This window comes from Calypte anna, chromosome 8 (genome assembly GCF_003957555.1).
Source record: "Calypte anna isolate BGI_N300 chromosome 8, bCalAnn1_v1.p, whole genome shotgun sequence".
Lineage (NCBI taxonomy): Eukaryota > Metazoa > Chordata > Aves > Apodiformes > Trochilidae > Calypte > Calypte anna.
The window spans coordinates 13,457,987-13,484,101 of NC_044254.1; the positions used below are offsets into that span (position 1 = coordinate 13,457,987).

General features: G+C 38.3%; 1 protein-coding gene across 2 annotated transcripts in view; it reads right to left on the reverse strand.

Annotated features, from left to right (window-relative positions):
* Nucleotides 1–21,628, reverse strand: part of ABCD3 (ATP binding cassette subfamily D member 3) — a 30,869-nt gene extending 9,241 nt beyond the window's left edge. The window contains exons 1-8 of one of the 2 annotated variants that reach the window (XM_030455022.1): nucleotides 21,382–21,628; nucleotides 7,948–7,981; nucleotides 6,089–6,187; nucleotides 4,533–4,621; nucleotides 3,651–3,720; nucleotides 2,881–2,978; nucleotides 2,120–2,243; nucleotides 1,120–1,176 (exon numbers count right to left, since the gene is read on the reverse strand). In XM_030455022.1, the coding sequence (XP_030310882.1) occupies nucleotides 1,120–1,176; nucleotides 2,120–2,243; nucleotides 2,881–2,978; nucleotides 3,651–3,720; nucleotides 4,533–4,621; nucleotides 6,089–6,187; nucleotides 7,948–7,981; nucleotides 21,382–21,497 (687 nt within the window). In that variant the 5' untranslated portion in view covers nucleotides 21,498–21,628. Of the gene's footprint in view, nucleotides 1–1,119; nucleotides 1,177–2,119; nucleotides 2,244–2,880; nucleotides 2,979–3,650; nucleotides 3,721–4,532; nucleotides 4,622–6,088; nucleotides 6,188–7,947; nucleotides 7,982–20,991; nucleotides 21,248–21,381 lie in introns of those variants that run through there. The other variant, XM_030455023.1, reaches the window with a different exon arrangement.
* Between the last annotated feature and the right edge of the window lie 4,487 nt (nucleotides 21,629–26,115).

Sequence of the window (26,115 nt, forward strand, 5' to 3'; positions counted from 1 at the left end):
AGGTGCCACTAATTACCAGGTAGTAGGCATGAGCTTGTGTTAAGCCCACCTGTTCCTGGTAATTAGTGGCACCTGGTTGCCTCATTTCACTACACATCATGTTCCTTTCTTATGTGTTGTAGGTACTGTTTCACTAATTTCATTAATTCTCTGTTCACAGACCCCCTTTCCAGCCAAGCCTTCTACTCAAGTTTTTATCACCACCCAGTGCAATCTCCTTGTGCTACTATCCTAGCTGCTGATTTAATTAGTATTCTCCTGGTCCTTCCTCATTTAATCTTTATCATTTTACCCAATTGTCTCTCTCTGTATTTGCTAGTGTCATAATAGTCAATATTCCAGTCCTGTTTCCTTCTTTGATCCATACATCTCCAGCACATTTCCTTTTTCTCTCAAGCAGTCCTGGTAGGGATCTCATTCTTCTGCCTCAAAGCTTCAACAGACCAGGGCTCCCATGCAGAATGCTTAAATATTACTGAAGTGTGGCATGGCACAAAACTTAAGGCATAAATAAATTTGGCAGACTGCCTCTGATAGTTCTAAGTATAAGAGATAATGCAAAAACATTCAAGACTAGGTTTTGCTAAGCCTTACTGCAGTCTGTTTTGACAAAGTCTACATCTCGTGTCCCACTTCTCATCAAACCCTGTGTTTTTGTTAAAACAATTTTACTAAGCTGAAGAATAATTAATTTTATTGGGGGGAATGCAATGGTAACACAGCTCAGTTTAAGGAATGGCTCACTTTCATGGAGGCTGCAAAGAAACAGAAAACTTACCCTCTTTTTTAAACAAAGTCATGCAAAATACAAGAATGAAAAAAGACACTGTACTAAATGGGATTCCCAAGTAAATGCTAGAAGAAAACAAATAACTTCCTTGTTTCTTCAAATCATTGACTGAATCCCTGCAAATTCAGGTTAGTATTTTGTTTGCCTCCAGATAGAGGACACTAATGCATTTAAAACATTTAAGTTGAAGAGCCTATTTTCAGTATATGCCTTCAAATCATGCATGGATCTATAATTAACATCTAGTTTTCATCAAATTAAACAGGTACAAAGCTAAAGCCAAAGAAGGGAAAATTTGCTTCCAATGCTATAAAACCCACTCAATTTACCTGAGCTCCTATTGCACTTGTTAGCTTGAAGATATACAAAACTATATCCAAGAAAGGCTGTAGAAGAAACATCAAAAAAAGCATTAGAACATCAACAAAAAAAAAATTGTAAAGGTTCCAGAAACCACCAGTCACCCCAAGAACAACGATAGCTCTGCATTAAAAGCACAATACTGGTTAACTTATTATATAAACTAAATACTAAACAAACAAAAAAAGAATCTCAGTCACATTACATTTTCCTGGAGACATTCACTCAAGGATTGAACTTAGAAACATCATAATATTCACAAAAAAGTACATACTGTATATCAAAGTACCTCACTATTTCAGGTCTGTTCCAACACTCTGCTCACTAAGCAAAGAGTAGACTCCTTAATTACTAAACTGAAGTAATTGTGAAAAATACTGAGCAGAAGGATAAAGCAACACAGTTAGCTAAGCACCTGATATATTCCAATCTGCAAGCATCCTGTTCCATACACTCAAAGTTAGAGAAGCTAAACTAGAGGTTTTGTAATCAGAAGTTTTCTAAACACATCAGCTTGTATTTTGCTACTTCTGCTTGAATGAACAACATAGCATAAAAAAACACAGTCCAAAAATTTCCACAGTATTCTACTTAAACCCCAGAAATTTACACCAGGAACAGATATTGGTTCAACCACATCCATCTCCCTACCCAAAATAATATTCATGTCTAACTAAAAGCTGGCCATTGGTTTTCTTCCAAAATGTAGCTAGCTGAGAAATCATCACCGCTCAACTGCAAAAGCAAGCAGTAAGGTCTTTGAAATAAAATTTAATACACATTATAACAACCCTCAACAGCACTCCAGTAGAGATCATGAAAACCAAAGACTGGGAAAAAATATCCTACATGTTTTTAGCACTATATTCCAAGCAATACTCATAAAAATGCAATCAACTATTTTGAACTCCAACAAAATATCCTAAGCATCCCGAGTTATTACTCGAAGTTCTTTCTGAAAACACTTACCTTGCTAAGGTTTGAGTACAGGTCCACTACACTGTTACAGAACTTCTCCACATCCTGTGTAAGGAGTTGGTCTGGATTAGCTATTCTGTTGTCCAGATTTCCCATTTTGTAGTATGTATATGATCTGAAACAGAACAAAACAACAGCTAAGTGGCAGGAAAAATACATTGTGTGGTATCCCTAATTTGAATCCCCTTGCTTCATACAATTGAGATGGAAAGTAGTGCCAAGGTTAAATGACTGCATAGTGTAAACATAACTTCTGCTTCTGCAAGACCACATCATGCAGAGCTGTTAAGACTTCAGGATGTCTCAGTTGAAGCTCAGGCCCACACTTCTTTGTACAATACTGCTGTACTTGGAGTTAGAAAACCCTCAAAGCTCTGCATCAGCACACCTGACAACCAAAATTCAATGCAGAAGGATGTAAGCAGCTACTCAAGTTCATGTATCCAATACAGTCTACAGGATTACTAGCATATATAAAAGCAACTGATGTATATTGGTAGCTGACCCAGTAATGGAAGCAGTGCAGTGCATAATTTTTTATTCACAATTGAGTCAACTTTGCTGTCTTTTTATCTGTGCCATGTAAAACTTGAATAAGCCATTCATCCTTAGCAAGCAAAAGCCTTTTATGAACAGTATACCTATCCTATTAAGCACCTTGCTACCCTCTTACTATGTTCTTAAAATTATTGAGGTTTATTACAATCCATTTAAGTTTTAAAAGCTGTGAATGTCAACAAGGTGTTACTTACTTAAGGTACTCCTCATAGAGGTATCTGGTAAGTCTTACTCGGAAGCAAAGTTTCAATTCATTTAGACCATATTTCAGGAAGTTATTCACTAAAGAGATCTAAAATGAGAAACAGTATTTCAATACTTAGCTAATAAGATCTAATATACTCAGATCAGTTTGCAGCACAAATTATATTAGCATTTTAAGAACAGGTCAATTTTCCCTTTGAAGTCAGCAATACTATTAACAGACCTATGACCAACCACATAGCATCTGCAGGACCACTAAGTTTTTGTCTACATTTTTAGAAATTCCAGTTCCCAGCAGATCTCGCCACATTAGGATTTATGGTGACAAGGCAAAGGAAAGAAATAGGATGGAAAAAAAAACCAGTAAAAAAAGATGTCAGTAGCAGCTGTAAGAAATATAAAAATTGGAGATTGAAGACTAAAAAGAAATCTTCAATGGTGTCAAACCTGCAATGCTGAAACATCCAATCCATTAGATGTTATTATGTAGTATTATCAAAGGCACATTAATCACTCAAAATTGCCATCAGTAACACCAAGCTGAAAACCTAAACATACCTATCAGCAAAATATTTGCAATCAGTAAGGAAAAATGTTGATCAAGTCTCTCATATGCTGGCCCCAGAAAATGAAATGCATTTTAATGCAAACCTGTATGTAAAACAACTAATTCCTATGGGTTTTAAGACTCATTTGAGATCTTTTCCCCAATTTCTTAAATTATGTTCCAATAAAAGGCCAACAGAGGAAAAGCACTTACAGCAGGCATTGCAGCGATGAAGTTGAACAAGTATTTCTTGAAATCTTTTCTGCTGCGGCCAATAATAGCACTATAAATGACCATTGAGAGTTAGTTACAAGAAACCAAGTATAAACTAGCATGTTTAAAGTACATAAATTCTCAGTAGATTGCACAGAGGAAAAAATCATTATGGAAATCTGTATTATCAACTGTAGGATCAAGTACTGTAGACTTGTGGAAGTTAAGTGTGACAGACAGCAAAATTTCCCTCCTGCTCCTGCATTAACAGCCAAGAAATTCATGGCCACAGCACACCAGTTCTTTTCCTTCTTTGCTTTCTGTGAAAAGCTCGCAAGAAACAAAGTAGCCTTTCCATTCTACAAAGCACTGAGAGTTCCTCCTGAAATACAGTACAATTTTGAATTCATACATCCAGAAGGTCTAGAAAACACTTTCTAAAACTGTGAGTCTGAAAGCACTGTGCTTATCAATCTAAAAAGTAATCAGCTCAGAAGGAAAAAATAATAGTTCTAATATCCAAGCTACACATCTGAGTCTATGACTAGTGACTAGTCTGAGTCACTATGCCATTACTCTTAAGTGCCCTCCTGGACATTGAGATCAACATAAAATTCAGTCTTTAGGATACATGTGACCAAAAGAACTGACTTATTTAGTAACTAATTTTGGTTAAAAAATAAAATTGCATTGAACCGTAGAAAAAGTTGATTCATTTTTTTCTTTAAAAAAATATAGGTACATGCCCAATCTACATCTATATCAGGTTTCCAGCTCTTTTATATAAAAAAGCAAAATATAAAGTATCTGAATATGTGTTCTGACAGACTACTTTTCCTGTCAAGCACAAGAAATAATGTTTACAAATAGCTTTATAAATACCTTTCAATAACTGTTCCATTTTGAATCATCCATATATCACAATAGGTGCGGACTACCAGCATGACAGCAATAAGCAGCAAATAACCTGTCTAGTACAAAAATAGAATTTTAACAGTTAAACAATGGATATAATTCACCACATTTCTTGTAAATGATCCAACCATACCTAGCAGCAAATTACTACTACTCAGCTGCCCCCAGCTTATTATATTTGCTTACTTTGCAGGAAGCACATTAACATACCATACTTTCTATAAAATACTGATTACACTTTTATGGAGAAAGTTTGCCTTTTAAAAAGCTGTATTTGTTTTATACATACCCTGGATATAGACAGAGGATTGTGAAGATAACAAAGTTATTCCTATTCTGATGAACCTTTCTTCTACAAGCATAGGGTCATAACAGTTTGCAAGGGACCCCTCCGAAGGCCACCTACTACGACTCCCCAATCAGAACAGGGCATGAGTAACCAGTTAGACCTTGTAGCATTGATCAAAAACCTTTAAGCCCAACAGTCCAGCCAGTTCTTCATCTACTTCACTGTTCACTCTTCTAGACAGTTCAGTTTGGCTATCAGAGTACCAGGGGAGACCTTAGTCTCAAGGCCTTGCTAAAATAATAGCATTCAATATCCCTTTTTCTTCCCTTATCTCCAGTCATCTTGCCACTGAGAGCATTCAAGTTAATAAGCATGACCTGCCACTTGTAAACCCAGGATGGCTGTTTGCAATCACCTTTTTGCCCTTCATGTGGTCAGAGGTCTCATCAAGGAGGACAGCTTCACTAAGAACATGGTTAGGCTGACCAGCCTGTAGCTTCTAGAACATACGACCTTTTGAAATTGATGGAGGCCAGCTCTGTCACCACTCTGAGGCACTGCAATCCATGCTTCTACCTTCCATGTACTTCCTTTTTGTACGTGAGCTGTCAAAGCCTCATTCATCCAGGCTAGCTGGCTACCATGCTTACTCTACATTCCATATGTTGGAATTCATTTCTCTTGTGCCTGGTGTACATTACACTTCATAACCTAAGTTCTGAGCTCAACTACTGCTCTTTTTAAAAAACAGAAGTGCTCTGGAATGAATGAGAAAGGTGCTGAGGCAAACAATTTTGCCTTTCTAAATTCTAGTCCACATATCTTTCCTGAAATGATGTTACCAGACTATTTGACAAACTCACTTTCTAGTAAGGTCTAGCCTTAATAGAAGTTACACAAAAATTATAGATTAACAGCATGCTATTTAAAGACAGGAAGCACTAGCACAGAGAAGTGTACTACCTTGCATCTAACAGACATTTTAAAATATATACTACGCACAGCAAGATATTAACTGACAGTAATGACTTACTGATCTTGTAATTGAAATAAAAACGTAGCTTTTTAGTGATCTAACAAATGCATATACATGTAGATTTCTTATACCAATATGTTGCTATTTTGAAGCACATAGTACAACAGTAAAGTATACATTTTTGTCTAAATTCTTATATAATTACAAAATAAAACCTGACTCCAAATACATTCTTTTGTTACTGCAGGCAATGCTTACCTCTTTACACAGTGGTCTAGGGACCATTATTTTCAGAATTTTACATATTCTTGCAATAAACACTCTGTCCACCATTGCTCGCTCCTTCTTTCCCTCTTTCTGTTCCACACAGAATAAGCAAAACAAGAAAGTGAGGTTTTTAATATTAATTAAATGCTGATGTGCTATTTTCCCTATCCAAGTTATTTGCAGCTACTTTCCTTCTACAGCATTTGCAGTATTTCCTTCTAATTTAAGTCTCACCCACACAAGTTAAATCAAATGTAAGCATCAGGAGTATATACCTTCAGAGCTAAGAGAAATCCTAAGAGAATTAGCCTATTAAAACAAATTGCAATAGGAAGTAGCTGCCATGATGAAAACACTATTTACTTCATACCTACTTTACAAGTGATACACTAACAAAGCAGATCACAGCATTAAGACATTCAGTTACAAGTTATAATGCAACCTGCCATCTTTTAACATTGCTTGTCTCTAGGAGACACCATCAGACAGGATTTTTAAAGATGTCTTTGTATCAGTTGCCTAGAACACCAGTGGTTTAAACTTCTTGACTGTACAGGGCAAACTTGCTTCAAGTGCAACCAGAATTTGCTATTCCCTTACTAAATTTACCATATTAAAACCCCCTTCTATATCCAAACACATTATTTAGGTCAATTGCATTTACTCTGTAAACGCTATCTTCTGTCCCACCCAACTGAAATACTTTAACAAGCTAATGGTCCTCTTTCCCACATTCTTTCCTTTCACAGTTGTGACATAAGGATTCACTCCTGAAAACAGACTAAAACAGCATACTTGTACACTTAAGACTAGTCCTATCTGATCAGTCTAATCCTATCATCTTTGCTACCCAGGTCTCCTGTGAAGCATAAAGTAATCAACAACTTACTCAAACAGGAAACCCTAAAGAAAAAACCAGAGAAATAAGATAGAAAAGGCAAAGAAAGTAGCCTGTGATTCTCCATTAATCAACTCGGACAATCCTATCAAGCACTTTTTTATTTCCAAGGATGATTAAACCATAGAAACTTGCATAAAGAGCCCAACTTAATCTCTTAACTTACTGTTTACATATGAAACATGATGGGCAACAAGTACAAGCCCCGAGTCCCAGCAAACACAAATTTATTCTGACTGTTCTGTGAATAAGCCCAGAGCTGTTTTTCATGAGATTAAGTACTATGTAGTTTTTGGGGTTGTGTAATACTGTATTTAACATGACAACGTGTTATTGCTTTTCTGCTACAGAAATTATAAATACAGTGTCTGAGGAGCACAATTTCTAGGAATACCTGCCTAAATATATTTGATGTGTAAGCTGAACCTATTCTTCCTCCCTATTAATCTCTTCCCCATTTCTAGTTCTGTGTTGCATTTATATTAATTCCAGTATCTTCTTTCCCCAAACATTTTTTCCTTAGACACAAAGAAAAAAGGCCAGGGAAATACCAAACCTTCTACCAGTGCATTGAAGTACATTTTAGAAACTGCCAGACTTCACATCTTTTACCATATTTTTTTCCTTATCTTAAAAAGCAAATACAACTCATACCAAATCTGTAGGCAGCTGTTTGTTGCTGCATATTCAGCCAAACAACACTAGTCCATAAACACTCATAATGGACAAAGAGATGAAAAAGCACATATCATTATGCAGTCAAATTTCAGCTACATGTCATTAACCACATTCTTCCATTTGTGTAATGAATGCAAGTCTGAAAGCATCATTCAAACAACATATGCACCACAGCCATCATTCTGTCAAACCCACCCCCCCCACCTACATTTATGGGGCTTGGAAAATATCAGTATTATTTAGAACTATTAAAAGTATATTAAGAAAGAATTACCTCATTCTGCAATGCTTGTTTTCCACTTCTTTTACTGTAGAGAGAAAAAATGATGTATTTTAGTTGTTACTAAGACATACTTCTTTGTCTTGATCTCTATACAGAAAAGACAAAACTAAGAGCTCAGGATTATATCACTATATATTTCTTTAAAAGCAAGGGTGTCTTCACAGCAGGGTTCCCTTCTTACACTTAGGTCAACTTATGTGTTGTTTTCACAGAATTTCAGCAAAACCTTACTCCTTCCAACATTCATTTTCACACAGGGAAAGGAACTCCCCCTCTTTCATCTTTGAGTTTTGCTTTACCCTGGCTTCTGTATCATGGACTCCTAGTGGTTTTGTTTCTCACACATACTTTGCAAACACGGGTGCATGGTTCCACTGACCACAAATGAAAACTACATGAATGTAGATTCAGCAATCCAAGCAACCCAGCTTTGATGTTCTGCACTATCTACGTAAGCCAAACAAATTTGGTTTGCATCATATTTGACTTTCAAGTAACACATTTTACTATATATAAATATTATTTGTCCATAAACATGCACTGCAGTGGAAAAAAGTTGCATCATGTGAAACCAAGTTCCTGCAAAGGTAGGGGAGCTAGTTTTTATTCTTTTTTCATTCCCCTGCATTTTATTGAACATTTCAAGGAAAAATATTTACCAACTACCACAAAACTAACATTCAAAAGTACAACACCGTTCTTCTTCCTCTTCTTTTACAAAATGCAAGCAGACAGACAGGACAGTTATAGTTTGTCTTCCTTTCTGAACAGTCGAGCAACAGGTAAGTGCATGAAGCTGCTGGGAGACCTTATGTATTTACACAGTTTAAAAGTGACAGCTAATATTTACTTGTAATCTACCATTTCTTAACCCTTGTAGTAAAGCACTAAGAGCAGGATGCCTTAAAACTACAGTATTCATACACTTCCATTACAGCACCTAGGAAATTACAGGAAAGCAGATACTATGAAAGGCACTGCTCCTTCTGCCTACATCAAAAGAGTTGCAAAATTGCCACAAAACCAGTTATCCCACAGCTTTATCAAACAGCACCATTGCACACTTGAGATTTAAACTCTGCAAAGAAAACCTGTGGGATGAAACCATATCTATTTTAATTTATGATTAGTAGAATGACCTTTGAATGTCACTGACCAGTGAAAATAAATTGCTTAATTACTATGGAAGCAAGAGGCAAGGTAGCAGAAGAATTTAAGAAAAGACAGGAAGGAGAAGACCATGAAAACAAGAAGGGCGGGATGCCTGTTTAACAACAACTTCATTAAAGGTAATAGTGAGACAGAAGCCCAAGAGGAGAAGATAAAAATCCTGAAAGACTCCTTGTACAAAAGACAGAACAAAGAACATGAAGGGCAGCAGAGAGAAGAATGGGGGAGAAAAAACTTAAGTTCAGAAGAGATACAACAATGAGGCCATGATGGAAGTATGTCTTGCAAAGAAAGTAACAGTGTGCAAAGTCTAAAAAGCAACTTAGTTTAGAGATTTCATCCTGGTGACAGAGAAGCAATATATGCTGGTACAAGAAACTTCTTGGTGCATCTTGTAATTTTCAATTAGAAAAGACTGACCTATTTTTCAAAAAGTGTCCCTGAGTCCAATCACATTTGGTTTGCGACTAGAAAAGTAGCATTCTTAGGTGCAAATAACTCCTTATCAAATTATGTATTTCCTAGGTGATTCATTACTTGCCACAATCCAAAATAAAAGCATGCTGCTCTTCCAGGATACTGGATCTCCTAGCTTTGTTGCTTGAGGGTCTCCCAGTGTCTGAAGTCTCAGCACTCAAAATATGCAACTATTTCAGCTTTAAAAGGATCAGAAGTGAATATATTAAAATAGCAAAAAATTAAGATGGGGCCCAGAATTACTCTGCCAGTTGAATACTTTCAATATTCGTATATTTTTTCTACAAGAGCTGTTGGAATAAATTCAGCAGCTGAAACTACTGAACTGAGCTGTAACATTATCCATTGAAGAGAAAGGACTGCTCAGATATAGTGATCTTACACTTAAATTTTATCTTAAACTTTAGAAATATAAATTCTAATTAAATGTGATTTCACAAATATTTGTAAACTCGAAACCTAATAAACAACTGGATTTAACAGTTTTTTGTTCCCTTTCTCTAAAAAAATTAATGCAAGTCTGAGAACAAAACTATTACCTTCAATAAGAATGGAAATAATTTTATATATGAAGTACGGCTTATGTAGAAAAATAAACATGTCTACATAGCTTCAAAAATGTTGCTCCCTCCATTTAAAAAAATAAAAATCCACTGATACTTCAGCAAGTAAAACCATTCTGCTTGCAATAAAAAGACTGTGCTGTAGTTCTACCTGGAATAAAACTTTCACAGGATGATTACTCCAGAAGTTTTCCTTCTCAAGAGTCTCATTTTTTCAGTCTGATACCTACTAGCACTACTCCAAACTCCATTATACTATTGTAGAACCCTTTTTTTTTTTTTTTTTTTTTTTTTTTTTTTTTTTTGTGATAATTGTGGTTGCATTCGCATTTATTTATTTTAAAGGCTAAATAACACCCTCAATTAGTCAGCAAGAATACAAGGCAACTATCTGGTTACAGCAGAGAGCTCTAACACTTGGCATAGATAAAAGCTCTCTATTTCCAGAGCTCACCTTTATTTAATGCTGGAGCACTACAAACCTTATCAGTGAAGGAAGGCAAGTGCTACATGCTGTCCAAATTCTCTGCTGCAACTCCTCTGGTATAGGGGCAGCACATATTGTGCAGTGCAACATAGAGACTGCTTGAATAGAAATGTAAGGTTGCCTTTTACTGAATGTTAACTTTAGTGATTACCCTATCCACACATTATTATCATATTAATATCTTTGAAACAGCTATGATGCAGCTCAGGTTAGTGCAATTCATCACATGGTTATTCTATCAATATTACTACAACTGAGGCAGTGCTATCAAATTGCAGAAGAGCTCTACTTGAGGTTTAGCGTAGTGTAGTCTACCTCACTTCATCACAAGATACTCACAGTGAAAACCTTTCCTGAATGTGCCTATTGAAGCTGAAGCTGGACTGGCTAGGACATCGAAAGATCCCAAAGTAAAATAACTTCCAGATAGTTTGAATAGGAGTAGCACTGGATTCAATGGTGATGTGAACTGTGTCCCACAGGGAACACACTTCTGTTCCTCTCTACCTCGGAGTCAGAGCTGTGCAGTGACTGTTCACTGTTCATTTCTCCCCTTTTTCTTCCACACTAAGAAGTCCTGAGACTTTCCTCATACCTTCCCCCCCACACTCTGATTTGGAATAGTTTTTTACTTCCAATCATCAGTTGATGATGAGGCATTAAATTCTATTAAAAAAGGTTTTTATCAAAAGTAATTCAATAGTTACATTACAGTTATCAAGAGAACTTAGTACCATGCTTTAGACGATAAAAAAAAGTACATTGACAAAATAAGTCTACAAGAACAAATATGCAAAAGATTACTTCATAGCAATTTAAAAAATATGGCATACAGCACACAAAAATCTCATCCAGGAAAGTAAATTACCTCACTATTACCATTTTTGTACTTCTGAATGCCTAACTGCAGCTTAAAAATAATAATGTGTTTCTAAAGCAAACCACACAGCTTGTATTTGAAGTGAATATTTTGAAAGCATGAGTCCAGGGCAAAGTAATATAGTAATATTTACTCAAAACTGAAAAAAGCAAGTTTATATTTTACTACTCTAATTCATTTCTCAAAACTAATAGAAATATAAAAGTTAGCTTTCAAGCTTTTAGTGAACCAATAAGATACAGAACTTTGTAGCAGAATTACTTAAATTCCTATAGCTCATCTCCAATGCCTGCTTGCTTTTCAGTTTTTCCATACGGGAGAGGCTTGACTGAAACTAAGTTTACTGCCAGGAACTTAAAAAAAAAAAGACCTGCCAACACAGTAATGAAAAATCAGACTTCATTAAGTAGCAAGCAGATGATGGGCAGACTGACTTGCATTTCCTTTATGCTCTCACAGACAAGAAAGGGAGGTGACGGAAAGGTTGTAAAGGATTACCCATTCCACATGTAGAAAAAAGGATAATTATGGTACTAAAGTATTTCTGACACTGAGCCAAATCTATTAAATTGAATATAGTTTTGTATAAGGATAGGAACACAGAATATGCCAAGATGTAACAACACTTATTTATTTACAATATTCTATGGAAGCATCAAAAAGCTTAATTGTATACATCTCTCCACCTGCATTTGGCTGGTACTACTACCACATCAGGAAAGTCTTCCTCCAAACTTCATCATAGGCTTCCGTTTTAAAGCACTGAGATTCTACTTTCAAAGGTAGAACTTCATCCATAAATCACTCTGGTTGATACAGCAACTCCTCTGAAGCAACAAAGATCACAAAGTTGAGAATAAATTGCTTAGAAAAAGATACAAAGTACATTTCATTCAGATAATACAGGTATGGAACAAACTGCCAGATTACCTAGACTAAGTAATTATGTAAAAATCTTCCTCTATACTGGGAATGAGGACAGAAGGAGCTTCTGTAAGGACTTTGTCCTCTCAAAGTACTAATACTAATAACAATAATATAAAACCACAACCCTGATCTGTTTCACATGATCATCTCCAGTAACAAAATGAAGATCAGCATGAGTTTAATCTCCACTGATTTCCATGGTGTTTCCTACCTTCATGCTAAGCAAAACAGAAGAGCCTTTCAAAATGATCCTCTGCACTCTTAGTGTTTCAAGTCAGACTAAAATAACACTCTAGTCACTACAGCAGGTGTATATGAAAAGGCAGGCTTACAACAGGAATGTACTAGACACGCTGTGTCAAGGTTGACATTTATGACAGCGATTACTATGATCAGTTTGGGACCCCCAGTACAGCAGAAAATCTGATCAGCTTGAGCAGGTTCAGCACAGGGCCATGGTCAGCATAGTGGAGCACTAGCCCTACAAGGAGAAGCTGTGGGAACAAGGTTTGATCATCTTTGAGAGAATGCTGTATTGCAAGAGCCTAAGAGCAGCTTTTCCATTACCAAACAGGCCACAGAAGAGATTCAGCTATACTCTTCACACAGACACACAGCAGGAGACAATAACCATGAACTGAACTGGGGAGGTACTAACTGGATTTAGGGGGAAAACACATTTTTTAAAATCACTATTACAGTAACAGAGCACTGTAACAAGCTGAACAAAGACTGTGCAATCTTTAGCATGACCTCTCATGTTGCCTCATCCCTGGAGATGTTCAGCCTGAGGCTTGACAAGGCTCTGAGCAACCTAATCTAGTTGAGGGTGTTCCTGCTTACTGTAGGGGGGTTGGACTAAATTACCTCTAGATGTCCCTTCCAACCCAAATAATTCTGTGATTCTGTAACTCTATCGTCTGAAGAAGTTGTAGCCTGCTACCCATTATTTGCCCACACAGGGTTTCCACAGCACACATACATACAAGTGAAGAAACATGTCAGCAGTACTGGGATGACACTACACTAAACTTTTCATTCACACATGCAGAGTATCTGGAAAGCAACTAGCTATACATTAACAAACAGGCACATAACCAGCAGACAGTAGGCAATACAATAAACCACCTTTCCCCAACACTGAGAAACAAAATCGGCCACAGACAGCAAAATCTTTTAAATAAACTAATAAAGAGTTTCAGGACTCTGGCATTTGGCAGCTGATCCTACTCCAGCACAGCACAGAAGGGAGGCAGAAAACTCTATGAAAATACCACAGTTTCAGTCTACAAATATGTGCTGACCACCATCTTCGGGTATTCTGTACCAGTGAAGCTATTCTCTCTAAAGAAACATACAACCATGGTGGCTACTCAAAAATTATAATTCTCAACACTACTGAACAAGTGGATTAAGAAACTGGGAAGAGGCCATTGAATGTAGTTACAGGGAGGTCTCAGGAATACCAGTTCTGTGGTAGTTATTACCAAACAGGAACAAGTTAAAGGATTACTCTTTTTAGGTACATCTACTATCAGAACAAAGTTCAGTGGAAGCAATCTACACTGAACTAAGCGTAACAGAGAACTGCAGATGGATAGAGGCTTCCAGTTTAATGACAGGTGAAGAGGAAATACAGGCTTGAAAATGTTATATTGTGTTTAACTGCAAAAAAGCTGCAAATTTCAGGTCATTTTTCTGTAGAGTAGGATGACTAGCTTCTGCTCAGCACAGTACAAAGGAAGACTATCTGGTTTTGGCAAGCAGTCATTATTCCTAAGCAATTTTTGTATTTTGGTGACCTTACAGTCTAGAATGGAACTAAATTTTCGTAGCTTCAAAAAAGCAAAATAAATAATTTTGTAACAGTTCACAGTTATTTGTGTGCTTTTCAGGTTAATTTGCAGCCAGGATACTACTGAGATATTGTGAAGACAGAATGCAATTCAAATTACTAAAGATGCAACACAACACTATACCCTGTTACGTTGTGAAGAAGCAACAGCTATAATGAGAAATATAACATGGCTCACAGCACTCTCAGCAGTAGACATAGCTTTACATTGCATAATCCACACAGAGGAGTAGAGAGGCACAGTACAGCTATTTCAGGTCGAGGTCAGCAACCTTACTCAGAAGCCTGCGTATGGCCCAAGCGCATTCCCAACTTATGCAGAACACTGAGCACACACAGAAATGAAGAGCACACTCCTCTTGGCTCTGGGTTGGTGACCAGTTGCAGCATAACCAAAAATAATGAGGGGAATGCATCAAGGCAACCAAAACCGAGACTCTGAGAAGGTCACAGACAGCTATATCACCGCAAATGGGGGCTTTAAATTGCTCTGCATTGCATAACCTGAAAAAGTTTCTACAAACATTTGAGAAAAAGGCAACAAAGCAAAACTGTTGTAGAAGAAATTCTAAGTTTCAGAAGAAGTCTGCATCTTGATAAAGTACCATGTAAAGGAAAACATTATGAGCTATTTGTTATTTCCTAAGGTTGTGCTCTGGCCTGAGCTGTGGCTGTAGCACTCCCTCACAGATAACAGCAGAAAGACTTCTAGTTAGTCTCCTGCAAAATGAAAAAAAAAAAATAGTTTCACACTGTTAGTTACACAAAATATTGACTTAGACAGCAATAAATTTATGTAACTTAATAAGAGAGAAACCACTAATTAACTACACTGGCCCAAAACAAAGGCAGTCCAAAAGCTGGGAGGAGGGCTGAGTCATCTGGTTTCTCCTGTTTCCATACCCTCCAGCTAAAGACAGGTTTTCTGAGCCCCAGGCAGGTTTTTCAATAAGATTACATTTTAGATGCATTTTCTAGTAATCCTAAAATGTATATTTTGGTGTTGGGTTTTTTTGGTTTTTGGGTTTTTTTTAAATGCTAGGGAATCTACCACAAGTAGTAGACTGAACAGCCACATTCACATTCTGGATAAAACCTACCTTAATGTAGTTGCAGGAGGTATTTTTTTCCCCATACACACCTGCCACCTTTTCCCAAAGCAGCACAGGTTCCCTTTCCAGCTTTTACATACACAGAAGCAGTCTATTAATCTGCAGCAATATAATGGGCCCGTTCTTGTCTAATAGTAATAGGGAACTCAACTAGAACAGATCCCTTCATGCCAATTACACTAGCAAGGCTCATCCAAACATCTTCAGAAACTAAAGAAATTAAACAAATTAATAGTAGAGACTAATATCCTAAATATATGTAACCAGAATAAAACCATACAACTTGCTTCAAGTTACAACTGCCACTTGTCATGCTTAGACTTCTGTGTTTATATTTGAAAGTTCCTCCAAATACCTGAACATACATTCATCACTTCTCATTGTACTTGTAGCAATCACTGCTAAACTCCAGGTCCACTGGCAGTCCAGCCCATGACAATAAGCAGAGCATCTACTTCCACTCTGTCAGAAGAAAAAGGCTGAGAAGTCCAAGAATATACAAGTGCACAGGCTGTGTGTTACTTAAGCTGAACTGTGTAAATCCCTATTAGACACAGACTGTGTCAACAACTCTATTCACAGAATCACCTGGGCTGGAAAGGACCTCTGAGATCATCAAGTCCAACCCCTGATAGACTATCACTGTGGTTACCAGACCATGGCACCGAGTGCCACATCCAGTCTCATTTTAAAAAGGTCAAGGGACAGAGAATCCACCACCTCCCTGGGCAGCCCATTCCAATGTCTGATCCCCCTCTCTGTAAAGAATTTTTTCCTAATATCTAATCTAAACCTCCCTGTTGACCTCTCTCAATTCAAATGAGCTTTTCACCCTTGCTTCAGGCATGCCTAACCCCTAAAGCCTGAAGCATACTTTTTTTTCCCTTATGAATTTTTTTTTCTCCACAGGAGGGATACCATACACTTGGGTTTCACAAGTTCAATTTACATAAAATTAAATGTTCATTCTCTAGCATCCTCTTGGATTCTACTGGGAAGGTCTGATTCATAGAAAAGGCCACTGTATAGGAAGTGATTCTAAATCTATTTTGTCACCTCTCCATGTATTACAAATTCCTTCCTATTAACCCCATTCTGCTTATTCCCTTTCCCTAATCTTGCAGTTCAGAATTCTTTAATTTCCTTCTATAATTCCTTCCAGTCCCTTTTCCAAGCAGAAGGTTACATGTTAAATACTTTCATTTGAAAGTAAACAAGCTCATTCTCCAGTTGTGCAAGTAAAGTAAACCAAGCTCATTCTCCAGTTGTGCAAGTACTTCAAACAACATGGATATTCAGGAACAATTCCCACCAGAGAGATTACAGACAATATCCAGCTCCTTTATGTAACACCTTCAAACGTTTTATTTCTGAAGCAATCAAATCTTAAGCAAATACACTGCTGCTTCTTGTTTAAGGCAGTAATGTCTGGTATTTGAGACAAAGCTCATAAAACAGACATGGGATTAAATCTCTGTGGATGAAAGGCAACAAAAAATTTGTTTTACACTTGTACATCAGGGCTTTTTTTCCCTTTAACAATCCTATACTGTACAACTCTATTTCAGCACTTACCATCTTTTTGAGTGTTTTTATTTAATATGGGTTTAGTGTCTTTGTTTAAAGAACTACAATGTCTAGGTGAATGAAAGCAGAAGTGTAGAGGTTGGGGAGTTTGGGAGGCAGGGTGGTGAAGAGGGACTCAGCATTTCAATTGTTCTGTCCATTGTTTCAATATGGCATAAACATGAACTACAGCCCCCAATCATGCAAAGTTGGGAAGGCTTGAGACAATTCACATTCAATTAAAATAGTAATTCATAAGAACAAAGTGCCATCCCCCTATCACCTAGTAGCAGCAGCTGCTATAAGAGTAACATCTCTTGTTGGTGTTTGTATGCAAACAGACAGTACTTGTTCCACATATCAGTCTTTTCAGACCCTGCTTGGTGACAAAGTCTTGGGCATTAAACTTTTCTTCATTTTAACTGACGGGATAAAGCACAAGGAATACTGACCTGACTTCTGCTGGTTTTCCTTCATTTTTCCACTCTATAAATCTTTCTCCAATACTCAATAGTGGAAAAAAATAGAAGCATTACCACATAAAGCAGTCTTTAAAATGGATTCTGAGTCATTTCCCTAAATGGAAGAAACATTTTCAACTATCAAGACACAGATTGTTGGTGCTAGAGCTTATGATGGATTCAAGTCATGACTGGTTTTCCTGTATTATATACCCAGGACTATGTAGTTTCTCAAAACAAGACAACATGATTCTAAAAAACCCAATTTTTAGCTGAAGCTAAAAATTGCAGCCGAAGCTGTAATTGCATTTACATGTAAATACTTCCTGCCTCTCCCAAGACAAGAAAGTTTTCTGAGGAAACAGACTTTTTGAGGAGAGCAACTAGAATACAGAAACAGTGCATTTTTCTTTGTGCTTTACTACAAGGAAATAATATTGACCACTAAGTAACTATAAGCAAACAGGTCTATGTAATTTTATTTTGAAGGATTTTAGAAAGCTGTGTTTAAATTACGTTGTAAACTGCAAGTGATACCACCTCTCAATTCTATAAAACTGATGAGTGATAGAATAGCTCTTAGAGAAGAACATCTGTGACTAATCCAGCTAGCACTAATTAAGTGATCTTTGATCTACTAAGGTAGGTTAGCATAACATATCCAGCTTAATTATTCATACATTTCTACTTGATATGAGTTGTACTGGACCTTGAGCCTACTGTCTGGCAGCAGCAGCCAAGTAGGTGAAAGTTGTCTTTTCTTTCCTTCCTGCTAGATTATATCAAAGTTCACACACAAAATATGAAAAGTCTGCATAGGATAAATTCTTTGTTGCGCATTCAAATGGATTTAACTTGCTAAAAGAAAATTTAAGCCTCTTTTTAATGTGTGTTATTTTACTTTTCAACTTTGGCCAGCAGCGATACTGAACTACTGCTGGTATTGCAGCAAAACTTAAGAAAAGGATACAAAATGACACAGAAGACAGTTATTCCAGGAAAACATGAAATAATACCATATCATGTTAAACAAAGAATGCATATACTTAAATGTGTATTATTTACACAAAGAAGAAAAAAAGTTTTGTAGGTAACGCTTGGTTTTGTAGGTTGCAGTAGAACACCTCCATGGTTCACTTGAATGAAAAGGCCAGTGTTTTACTGTTTATATTCAAGTCTGCAACATTCACCTTTGCCCTCAGAAAGGTCAAAACTAGGATTTCAACTTCCAGAACTGAAGAAGCTGAAATTCATCTCTCACATTATAACATTTTCAGGCATTATATAACAAGGTGAACAAAGAAATTCACACATATAAAACTAGATCACAACTATTCCTCACACCATGCTCAGTTAGCTTCGAGCAGCAAATACACTATGAGACAATATAGATTGCCAAGTGAAATTCTTCTCCATAGAAATAAGTAAATAAATTTAGGTCAGCCACACTCTGCCAACCTCTCCATCTTCCCAAAGAGACACAGAAATACAACACAGAAATCAGAGGGTACACTAGGCCCTGGAGATTTTTATCATTACTGCACAAAGGTTTATCACTTGTTATTATAGGTCAGCATACAGCAGCTCAAGTATGGTGGAATATGTAAAGATTTGGCACAATGTCAATCCTTTCCAAAAGTATGCTATAATTTACATTACCAGCAAATTATTAAGAAATAAATGGTATATGAACTAATGAGGCTAAAGGAGGATGAAGCAATGGTATTAACTGGATGCTTTTGTCCCGGCTGGTGGTATAGGCAATGAAGCTTACCTACTTCCCTGTCTTGATAGGTAGCATTTTGTAAGGCTCCTGGCAAGGTGTGCCTCATAGGGAAATGTAGAGACAAGAACAAAGACCAGTGGGCAAAAACCATCCTCAAAAATAGCATTCAAACAGCAGCACAGCTATTACTGAAACAACTGAAAGTTGAATGGTACAGAGTTCATAATATACAGTGACAATACAGCACCAATAGTAAGATGTAAGCTGTGGAGGGTCTCAAAAGAATAAAGCAAGACACAGTTACAAGAGGAACAATCAAGTTCATGGTACTTATTTTCCCAACTGCATTTCTAATAATTTGAGAATACAAAATGGCCTGAGAAAGGAAGATAACAGTATCAAAGGATGAGGTATCAGAAAGACAGAGAGAAAGCTACAGAGAAAAAGGATCAGGTCAGGCTCAGTTCCATTCAGCTGCTGAATAAGCTGGACCACAATTAATGAACTACCCACCTTCCAATCCTCACTAATCTTGTAGTAGTGTTTGGTCCACCTAATGCATATGATGCCTCAGATTTTTTCACACCATACCTAGCACAAAACATTTTTACAGGAAGGACACATTCCAAATACAGTCTTCAGCATCAAGGCTTAGGTTCACTTTCAGTGCCTTTACTCTCAAGCTAACAGATGTATTATCATTGTCAAGTCCTGCATATCAGCATCAAAGATCTGCAGGCAAAATGTTGTGACAACCTAGGACCTATATTATATTAATGTCAGGTTTACAGAGATTACTCTGGACAAGTTCTAGCATGCTCCTGTCAACCAAATGCTACCAGTTGTTGGAATATATTAAATGCACTTTAAAACTACACAGGATGTACATGTACATTTGAAGATGTGCTTTGATCTGAATGTAATCTAATTTGTGGGCTCGAAGATCAGTACTCAATAGGAATAGGGTAATGTAAGCACAGGCAACAGGAAAATACTATTCTTTACCTGAATTACAATGTAGATGCTCCCAGAACATCTGTATGGTCTAGCCCTTCTTACAGACACTATTATAATACATCATGGCTGAAAATCTTGCACTACAGTGTAACTGCCCTAGCTCACCCTTTTTATGCTTTTCTATTAGCTTCTCTCTTTTTTTGTTGTGGGTTTTTTATTTTTGTGGCTTTTGTTTTACAATGGTATTTCACTAAGTTAAGGAGAGATACCATCAGTCCTACAAGTTTAATGGAAGGGTAATCCTCAGCAATAGTTTGAGATCTCATTTCTAATCTCATGCAAATAGTGTAAAATAGCAAATCCACAAATTGTCAGCAGCATATCAACTTCTGACAAGTTATGTGATATGATTACCTAACCTCGTGAAGTTTTTAAAAATATTGTGTATGAAACGAATTAGGTAAAATAAAACAATTATTGCTTAATCACAGGTATGTTATTACTTAAGTCTGTTGAGTAAGACCATTTCACAGTCAATACTGAGCACCAGCATAAATTTGTAGCAACTATACAATATCAAACTGTACTAGTGCAACATACCAGGTCTTTAGCATCCAGTCAATAATCCACAGCCACAAACACACTAAGATTGTTAAAGGATTTGGTCTGAGGTATATTCTTCATCTGACACACTTTATGGTACCCAAGTGCTTCACAGGAGATTAAGAAATGCACCCCCAGCACAAGCATACCAGTCAGGCATCCTCACAGGCAACACAACCAGGCACAACCTCTCCGAAATTGCCATCCCTGTGCACCTTACACGGCAGCACTAAAACAGCTGGGTCCATTACCTGCATACGCAAGACAGGGCGTCCTAGCACATCCCTACAAGTCAACTATGCGCTGACAGTAGCTCATAGCAAGGAAAGTGGAATAAAATAATTTAAGAAGGTGGCGGTGGTTGGATACTCTGAGGCGCGGCACCGACGGCACCAGAGGGAAGTCGAGAGGGGGGAGGAGGCAGGCGTCTGGCCCCTCTGCACAGAGGCCACCACCCGGGTGGAAGGTGCCGGGAACAGCAGGGACGGCTGCCCCGCCGCCAGGCCGAGAGCGAGGAGGGCGACCACAGCTCCCGCTGAGCTTCGGCCTCACACCGCTCGCACTGCACTGGCTCCCGGCGCCCCGCCCGCCCCCACCCCAGGCCCGGCCCCCGGCCCCGCAGCTCGCCGCTCCCCGCTCACCCGTGCTGGGCCGCCGCCCGCCGCTTGTTGAGCAGGCAGAGCAGCGCGCAGGCGGCGGCGGCGGCGCCGGCAATGGCGGAGTGGCGCACTGTGAGGTACTTGCTGTAGACGGCCATGGTGCGAGTGAGGCGGCGGAACCCACCGGAGCCGAGCACAGCCGAGCGGGTGCGGGGAACGCCGGGAGGGGGCGGGGCCCGCCCGGCCTCGCCTCAGCCGGCGGAACGGCCCGCGCGGAGCTTCGCCCGGAGAGCGGGGGCGGGGAGGGTTGAGCAATAGGGCGGTGGTGGAAATTAACGCTCCTGCCCCACCTCCCGCGCCAGGCCGAGGGAAAGGGAAAAGGAAAAGGCAGGGGGAAGGGGTGTTTCTTTCTCCCCCTGTGGGGCTGGGCCTGCCGCCGGCTGTCCTCGCCTGGAGGTCGAGCCCGGGAACCCTGCGGCCGGGACGGAGCCTCGGCCTGGTTTGTAATGTTCTGTCATCCTCGGCCCGGTATCTCCTGCCGTGCGGGGCTCCGGTCATTCGCCTCCAGGGCGGCTCGTTATGCGGGTTGATTTCTGAGCCTGAGCTGTGAATGCCGTATGGATGGGGTGACAGTAAGAAATAAAGCTTTGAGAGGCTGCAAGGCTTTGCACGCTGTCGTTTGTTTTGGGGTTTTCTTTCGGGCCAAGAGAGGAGCTGCCAAGATTGACTTTTACATGGGGTGGAATGAGTTGTCTCCTGTGTAAGTCCAGGAAAACCATCCTCCATCACGGGCAAGAGCCATGCCAGGTATGGCAGGAGACCATCCAAAGCCTTCTCCTGCAGAACCAGTTCCACTCGCACAGGTGCTTTTTCCAGCAGTTAATAACAGTTTGCGAAGTAGGGCTACACCAGCAAAAACACCCTTGCCAGCATAACTGTATTAACACTGGGTCTCTCCTTGTGGTCATATCCCTCAGAAATACCCCTGAATGTACATGAAGTGGTTGTGCTTTCTACAGGAACTGGTTAGTTACATATTTAAAGCTGGTAAATGACAAAACAATTTCTCTGGTCAGACCTCACTGGCCATTGAATGAATCCATGTATCTATTTTTAGTCTAAAAAAAGGTTTTCCTACAGGGTTTTAAAAGCATGTTAATCCCTTTAAATGTTGTGCTTTTGTTACTGTAGAATAAGGCTGTGCATAAATTGTTCATGTATTGATTATTGCTATTTCAAATATATCTGCCTGGAGTATCAGGGCTGAAGCTGCAGTTGGTAAGAAGTAATCTCTATCTTCACTGTGAATTACCACATATACTTTTCTTTCTCATTCCCTCTCTCCATCTATGGTATCATCCAGCATTTTGGAGCAAGTTTAAGTTTAGATGTAAACGCTGAAGTCTGCAACTATCAAATTGTTAATGTTTTCTATAGCACAAGTCAGGTTTACTGAGTGTAGTTCTCTGGCACTAGCTCTGTGACCTTGGACAAATCAGTAATCTCCCTGCTTTAAAATACCTGCTGTCCTTCGATGTTTTATGAAAAAAAAAATAAAATCATAAACTGTTTAAAGTGTTCCCAATCCTCAGGAAAATAAAACACAGAATCACACAGCATTAATAAATTCACCTTGTTTTATATAATGAATGTTTTAAAATTACCTTGTTTTTTTTTTAAAATCCCAGATACTTTGTCACTAGTTAAGTATGAAACCTAGATAGAGATAGTGCCTTCATCAAAGTAAACTTGTTCTATTCTAAACTATTCTAAAATTTGTAAATCATTACAAAAGTGAAAATTCATGTTGGTTTTCAGGCTTAATGAATCTTTAAAGTACAGTTTTGCTACTACTTTTAATCTCAGTATCTGAAGAGATCAAGAGCATATTATTGCTACTCATTTCTTTACAAGTTCTCTGTCCTCCTAAAGCCCAGGTTGGTTTCACCCTTTCACAGAACTAGCTAACTCCTCTTGTTTACATAAATCGTCCACCTGTTTGGGCCATGCTGCCCTTTGTTGTTTGCTTGATTGCATTCTGCTATGTTTATCTTCTGCACTGTCCTTATGTCACTTTTTGAGGCTAGTCAACTCCACATCCTATTACCTATTTTATTTCTCTTCTAGCTTGTCCTTAAATAATTACATGTACACCTATCATGTAAGAAACTTGGCTCATGCATTCAGTCCTTCATTGTTTCATCTATTGCCTGCAATTATGAATGTTGGTTTTTTTCAGAATAGCTTTCACAGAATGGTTGGTGTGGAGAGGGACTGTAAAGCTCATAGAGTTCCAACCCCCCTGCATGGGCAGGGACACCTCTCTCTCGATCAGGTTGCTCAAGGCCCCATCCAACCTGGCCTTGAACACTTCCAGGGAGGGGACAGCCACAGCTTCCTTGGGCAGCCTGTTCCAGTGTCTCACCACTCTCGGAGGAAAATAATTTTTTCCTAATGTCTAACCTAAATCTCCTCTCTTCCAAGTTTGAAACCATTTCCCCTTGTCCTCTCACTGCACACCCTGCACACACTGCACACATGCAAAAAGCCCTACCCCAGCTTTACTGTAGGCCCCTTTAGATATTGGAAGGTTGCTATGAGATCACCTCAGAGCCTCCTCTGCTCCAGGCTGAACAACCCCAACTTCCTCAGCCTGGCTTCATGGAGAGGTGCTCCAGCCCTCTGATTGTTTCTGTGGCTCTCCTCTGAACGTGCTGAAGGAGCTGTATGTCCTTCTTATGTTGTGAAATCCAGAACTGGACACAGTACTCCAGGTCACTCACAGGAGCAGAGTATAGGGGGACCAACAGGAATATAAGAAATTGTTACAAAGTTAATATTTTGTACCACTAATAGTTAATTGAATACATTTTATTTAAATGGAGTCTGGGTTAACAAATAAGATGCTCTGATTTTGTTTCTCTCAGAACAGGAAGAACTTGTATTACTTGCTGTTGGCACTTGGCGTACAAAACCAAACTATATTCTGAGAACAACATATCATGTAATAATTAAATGAAAAGTCATGTTGTTTATAGTAGGTCCAATGTAACATATTGAGATCCAGGAGAGCAATTTACAAGTGTTGTGAAAGGTGGCAGAAGAGTAAAATTAATTTATATAAGTTGAGTTAAGCTTTAAGATGCAAACTGTACCACGTATCTTAGTCTTCATTCCATGGACTTGCAAGTGCTTAATTTTTATATAAAATCAGTAAGATTGTTCATTTGTTTCATGTTAAGTACTGTGATATTTGAAAACTTAATACTTAGCGGAGCAAGAAGGACAGTTCCAGGGACTGATGTGTTCTGTTTTGTGAAATCTGTGTTATCTCATAGGTAAATTGCTAAGCTGTAGATTTTGGCATGGTTTGCAGGGAAATTAATGAACTGCTTTATTAATGCAGTCATCAGTGTTAAGAGATAAGGTTTTGTCATTCTACTGAAGTGCTATGCCATAGTATTAGTTTGTTGCTTGATTTTTGGAAGAAGTAAACATCCAAAATTGAGCTACATTTAATTATGTATCAGTTCAAATATTCGTGTGTATGTATTTATGAATAATGATAGGGCTTTTCCCAATGGCAACCTTATCAATACAGCTAATATAAAACAAATGGCATCATTACTTGTTTAGGCACTTCAAACAACTTGAAACTCCAGTGTGGGTAAAGTAATGTGGATATGGTATCAGCCACTCAAAACCTGTATGAAACATATGCTGATTGTAACACAGGTTTGATCTTCAGAGTGGGGCCTACTGGGTGAAATTGAAACAGGCATAAACTTTATTTGATCTATAGAACAGAGATTTTTTTCTACCTCTTTTTTTTTTCTTTTCTTGTTCTTATAATTTTCTTACCCACCTCATGCATGCCACTTAGATGGCTGGAATGTTACAGGAATCTGAGGTGTGGGAAAATACTCCTGAACAGAAAGTAAAGTTTGGGAATAAGGTGGGGAGAGAAAGATAAGAGGTGCTTAAATGAAACACTTTAAATAAGAAATCCTTAAGGACCTTAAGATGTACAGAGCATTGGCTTTTAAAATGGGTCTGACTCTGATTTCAAACATTCACACACAGACTAAGTTCTGGAGTATGGTGTTTGGCATCCATTCTGATTTTTGATGTCATGATGAATTTGTGATATGATTAAGTATTATAATTCCTCATACTCTGGTGATCCAGAAAATACACCTAATATTTCAGATAAGAGCAAACCACTGACTAATTTTCTTTTACTCACTGTTTTCATTTGTTTTTCCTGTTGGTTTGTTTCTGGTTTTGACTATTATACAGAAATGGGGCTTCACTGAGCTGTCTGTGTTGATGCTTAAAGTGCTGATATTCCATAAGTTAATATCATTGGAAAATCTGTGTGAAATACAGAATTTCCTTCAAAATTCAGTACTCTGCATCTCTTAACAGTCAGTATCGGTTGGCATTTTATGCTTCACTTGCCAACCTTGTTTGGACTAGGTGAGTGGGTAGAAAAATGGTAACTGAAACTACTGTTCCTGTTTAGCTTGTTTAGTTTTTTCCTGAAGTGAATCACAGCTCAATTTGATCTTGATACCTTTTGGTGATCTGAAAGCCAAGATATTTCACTGCCTAACATTTATATCTAGCTTATCTCAAATCTGTATTTTTTTTTGGTTTTTTAGCTACATAAAATAGAAGACATCAAGTAATTCCTGTTTCCTAGGCAGAGCATTAATTCTGTTATTGACATTGCCACACAGTTCCCTTACAGCAGCTTTTCAGCTCTTTATAGCT